General features: G+C 30.0%; 1 protein-coding gene across 1 annotated transcript; it reads left to right on the top strand.

Annotated features, from left to right (window-relative positions):
• The first annotated feature begins 576 nt into the window (after positions 1–576).
• On the top strand, positions 577–2,023 carry LOC100802523 (gibberellin-regulated protein 13). The gene is made up of 4 exons (XM_041007278.1): positions 577–642; positions 1,112–1,180; positions 1,564–1,597; positions 1,789–2,023. Exons 1-4 carry the CDS (start codon positions 577–579, stop codon positions 1,968–1,970), a joined length of 351 nt encoding a protein of 116 aa, XP_040863212.1. The 3' UTR covers positions 1,971–2,023.
• Positions 2,024–6,044: the final 4,021 nt, after the last annotated feature.

Here is a 6,044-nt window from a genome sequence, read left to right as displayed (position 1 = left end):
GAAATTAAAAATAATATTGTAGTATAATATCGTTTAGTTATTAAAAATTTAATTATAAAAGCTTAACATTATTAATGAATAACCTCAAATACTAATTAATATATACGAAAAAGTTGTCCAGGTATAAAAATAGTCCAGCCCCTAGCCACATTAATAATTGGTGGTTGCCTTTTGAAAGTGACATGAATACAACTTTTAATCTGGTTCGTTTATATAGTACGAACGGTTTAAAATAATGCAGATCGAGGGCAGGAGACACTTGGTGCAAGAGAGGATCGCTTCCATTCACCCGTATCAATAATAATAATGTCCAATCATAAAAAAGAATGGTCAAAGCGGCCAATATAATAGGCAAAAATATATGATTGAGTAGCGTCATAATGAGAAAAAAGGTTGTATCTTCGCTATCTAAACTGATTGCAAACATTGCGCCACATTTCATGTAAAAAATAACCAAAGTCTTACCCAACTACCTATATAAGTAGGCAATACTTGGAAACCACTCCTTAGTGACTTCAAATAACCACATTTCACATAACTCATCATTCTGTTAGTGAACGAGTGCAACAGTGAGCAATGACCAGAATCATAAACATCTTTATGTTCTACGTAGTTGCAATGCTTCTTCTTTTGGAGTGTCATGTAAGATTACATTATTCCGTAGCTTCTCTTTGTTTCCTCTGCATTGGTGTCATTTCCCTTTACTTTCTTTTCTTTTCCTTTTGAGATCGTGATATCGTTTCCAATTGATGTCAACTAATAACGTGTAATTTGTTGAGATGTATGTTCAATTTAACTTATTACAAGCATGTAGAATAATAAGAATTGTTTTTAATGGAGTTGATGCATGGTATTAGCTATAGAAAAATAAATACAGCTTAACTTTGCTTGTTCTTTTAACGTACAACATTTCCATTTTATGAATCACAAGAATTAACTGTTCTTTTTATTATCCTTGATGTTAGTTGTATTTAATAAAAACATATTTACATGATTTCTTTTGGCATGTAAATTGTGAGTCGCTTAAGTGTACATATGCATATATTACTTTTTTCCATTACACAAATGATTATATTTTTGTAGCATAAACAACTAACATTGACACTTCTAGGCTGAGATTGTGAGTTGTCCACGTGAGGCTCCATCTCCAGCTCCATCTACATCTCCAGCTCCAGCTCCAGCTCCATCTACATCTCCAGCTCCAGCTCCAGCTCCATCTCCAGCTCCAGCTCCAGCTCCATCTACATCTCCAGCTTCAGCTCCATCTCCAGCTCCATCTACATCTCCAGCTCCAGCTCCATCTACAGCTCCAGCTCCAGCTCCAGCTCCATCTACATCTCCAGCTCCAGCTCCATCTACATCTCCATCTCCAGCCACAGCTCCATCTCCATGTCATTCTCCGTATCCATCTCCATCTACTCCAACTTCTCAATCAAGCAAGGCAAGTATTTTCTCATATTCTGTTGTATTTAGACAATTTCACATGAATCTAGTTATTAATTAATTAGGTATATAACAGTCAACAACCTTGTGTTAATTTCATTTTGTTTTGTTGAATTTCAGAATGGCACCACTGAAGGCAGTCTTCAACCACAAGGTATGGATAAAGCAATGTCAGCTATATCAGAACAGATACTTTTGAAAAATTATTGAATTGCCCGAACCATGACAAGATATAGATTAGTTAGTGGGCACACAAGTGACAAGTGCTTATTTGAATTTTTTGTGCTTTTCTTGCATTGGTAAAATTTGATGTTCAGATATAAATGGTGCATGTTGAAATAACAGATTGCGGTCCACGTTGCGAGGAGAGATGCTCCAAAACACACCACAAGAAGCCGTGTTTGTTCTTCTGCAATAAATGTTGTGCCAAATGCTTGTGTGTGCCACCTGGAACTTATGGTAACAAGGAGGTCTGCCCATGCTACAACAACTGGAAGACCAAAAGGGGAGGACCCAAATGCCCTTGAATGTTGAAACTTCTGCAAGCAGTCCCTAGTTAAATTTATTGCTGCCACCTTAATCCCTTATATATATATATATATATATATATATATATATATATATATCATCGCAGCATTTAGATTTCCTTGATTTATTCATTTTTGGCTACGCTAATTTTGATTTTTCGTCAAGGAATAAGAGAAACTCTTCGAGACTCATTTTGAATCTTCCATTTAAATTTCCACCTAGAGAAATAGGCAAGGTTTTAACTTAGTTAAGCCTTTTGCGATTACAGGTATTAGAAACCTTACAATGTTGATTACGGTCATTGCGACATTTTTGAGGGGTCCAAATTTGATTTTAAATGGATCAATTTTAACTTCTTTTTTTAAGAGTTAAAGACACTAATTGAATCTTTTAAAATAAAGGGTCAAAATGAATTAAAAAATAAATTAAAGAAGAAAATTGAACTTTTTAAAAATAAACATACCAAATTAAACCTAAAAATTAAATTAGATGACCAAAATAGTAATTAAACTAATAATTTAAATTTATCTAATATATAATATGTATAAATTAACACACACAATAGTATTAAGGTGTTATTTAACTGATTTTATTAAAGTAGTATTTATATTAATATATAAAAATATGTTGATATTTTCTTATATAGTATTAATTATTATACATGTTAAATATAATATATTTTCAGTAAAAAACTTAAATATAATATAGTTATTGAATTTAATAAATGTAATGAAAATATATGGATATTAAAAGTATAAATTTTTGATTGAATTTGAGTTTAATGATAGCACACTAACTGTGTAAAATAAGATATTGCCATTTAATTATTATAATAATTGGTGTGACTTTTAATGTAATTATTATAAAAGTCAACAAATTTATCATATATGGTAGATTGTGATTAGATGATGATGTAAAACAATTTTACATTATTAGTGTATAGTCTTTTTCCTCATTGAATTTATATATATTACAAAATTATTATTATTAAATCAAAAGTAATTATAACATCATTTAATGTTTACTTTATATATATATATATATATATATATATATATATATATATATATATAATATTATTTCTTCAAAATTTATTTTTAAAAAATAAAAATATAAATGTGTGAATAATATATATAATTTACTTAATGATTTCTGTTTTTAATTATTATTTAAAAAAATTGTTTAAAATATTATAAATTTATAATATATATATATATATATATATATATATATATTTAAAATATCTATATAAAATATTATAAAATTATAGTCATCATTAGAAATTTGTGTGCCGAATATATTTAACAAGTAATTAAATAAAAAAACCGAAATTATAACAAATAAATTAATAAGGGGTCAATTAACGGTGTCGTGTATTAACAACATTACAATAAGGGGTTTTAAAAGTAATGTCTTATAATATGGGGGTATTGAACTCAATTCGAAAAAAATATAGGGAGTGTAATTGTAATATATTTTAAAAAAAAATATTAAATAGTTTTCTTTATTTAATCACAATTGTCCATAGTAAACTTTTGTTATTTGATGATAATTCTTTAATATGTGCTAGCATAAATGAAAACATACCTTTGATTTTTTTGTCTTACATATATTATATATGTATCCTTGATAAATTAATGAATTGTATTGAGTCTAATAAAAAATTTCTTTGTATTAAATCCCTAAATAAAACTTTTGTTTGTAGTCCTTATTATTTTGTTTAGCCCTTCATATATATATATATATATATGGTCCTTATGAAATTTTATTTATTTTGTATTAGTCTCCCTAGAAAGATTTGATAGGGATCCAAAACAAAATTCTTTATTTTATCAAGGACCAAAACAAAAAATAGATATATTACAAGAACTAAAATAAAATAACAAGGACCAAAAATAATTTTTTGTTTTATTAGGGATTCAAAGCAAAATGTGCTAATTGACATAACAACAATCACACTTAATGGGGGGTTGAATAGTGTGCTAATCAAAGATACTAACCTTTTAACAGATAGAAATCTTCATTGAAAGCTAAGGAAGAAAGATATAAAGAAGTCATCCATTGAGAAGAAAAACAAGTTTGATGAAGACAATTTTTTCACAAAGCTTTTCAATGAAACATGTGGTGTGAAGATAGTACCAAAAATAGCTTAAAACAATACTCAATAAAATTGCTTAAGAGAGATGTAGAAACACTTGGTTTATACTAATTCATTTAAATAGAGTTACGTCTAGTTCTCTTTTCCACAATTGTAAAGGGTTCTACTAAACAAAATTTTGATTACAAACAAGTAGTATGTCTTGTCACTCCTGGCTATTCAAGTATTCTCTTTTTGACTCTTGTCACACCCTTAAACACTCCCTGAATCTAAGACAACCCAAGTATTGTTTAACACTTAGTCACACTTGGTTTTCACAAACAAAAATTTGAATGAATACAATGATTCAACAACATTCAAAGAGTTAATAGACAATTAAGCTTGAATACAAATAACATTTAATAGCAAAAAATTGAGAAAATTAGGTGCAGAGTATATCATCCACTTAGTTATGCAGAGCTTCGCTTCAGAGAATTTTTGCTTGTTTTTCACTTGATTAATTTTTCTACATTTGATTCTAAAGGAGAGATGCCTTTTATAGACTTTAGTTAAGGATCCATTATGGGATCAATGTTGAGCCTTGATATCACTATTGTCTCACAACTAGAGGAAAAAACATGTGGCGTGCTCTGAATGGCAAGGATAGGAATAAAAGTACAAATAGTTGCATGTGCTCTTCCTTCGTAATGAAAGCAACCCTTGAGGAATATCCTGCAAAGGCATTCTATTATGTCATTTCCTTATATTTCAAAAGTTAGCACTTCAAATAAAGAGACAAAACTTAAATTAGAAAAGCGAACATTTCAAATGTTAGCTCTTTTTTCATAATGAAAACAACCCTTGAGGAATATCTTGCACGTCCCTTTTTTGCTAACAGAGACTTTAGTTCATTTTTGGATGTCACTTGTGAGGATGTAAACTAAGTGTGTAAGTGATTTAAAGTCTAGTGGACATAACTAAGAATAGTTCAATGTGACAACACTGATATACACAATAAGTGGATGCGATTGTTTAAACAACACGTTGAATGCTTAATACTTCTTAATAACACTGTTTTCCATTTTGAATATGGACGCGACTTACTAGAATTGTAGATGTTGATATAATGTCAAGTGAGCTATTTTACGAAGTTAGTCCTGCATACTAAACAACAACTCATAAGTTCATCAATAATTTATACTTTTGTAAACATCAAAATCCAAGGTTTGGTAGGTCGTCTAGTGGTTAGTGGATTGTCCAGACCTAACAATAATTTATCAGGGACCTATTTAAGCCTTTTTTTTTAAGATTGTGGACTTTAGATAAAAGGTAGTTGTGAAAGTGGGTTAAGCTTGATAGATTGAGGGTGACCCAATATTTCCTCTTTAAAGTCTCAACTATTCTAAATCTCTAGAGTTTTAGGTGAAATAAACAAATACCACACAAGGAAGGGAACTTAATTGTGTGTTTGTGAGCTTACAAAGTTTTTTTGCAAATGCAATTATAAGTTCAAAAACAAAAGTGTACAGGCTAATAGGAGTTGGAAGGTGGGTAGCTTCAGACACTACCTCCCTAACCATATTGTTTCCAATATTTTGTTGTTGATGATCCCGAGTTTGGATGCCAATGGTGATGGTTTTCCTTGGAGTGGGACTAGTGAAGGTAATTTTTCTATAATGTCAGCTTATGATTTAGTTAGTGTTGGATCAAGTGGCCTCAGAATAATTAGGAAGGGGAGGGGGGTTCAATTAATTATTACTAGACCTTTACTAATTAAAAATTTACCCTTCTTAGGCTTTTACTATGTTGTTAAGAAAATAAAGAATAGAAAAGAAACTTAACCAAAAGTAAAAGTGAGAATTAAAGTGCACAGCGGAAATTAAAAGAGTATGGAAGAAGGAGACAAACACACAAAAAATTTTATACTGGTTCGGTAACAACCCGTGCCTACATCCAGTCCCCAAGCGACCTGCGGTCCTTGAGATTTCTTTTCAAC

This window comes from Glycine max, chromosome 2 (genome assembly GCF_000004515.6).
Source record: "Glycine max cultivar Williams 82 chromosome 2, Glycine_max_v4.0, whole genome shotgun sequence".
NCBI lineage: Eukaryota > Viridiplantae > Streptophyta > Magnoliopsida > Fabales > Fabaceae > Glycine > Glycine max.
Note: the sequence above shows the minus strand (reverse complement) of the source record. Positions and strands in the feature narration are given on the sequence as shown.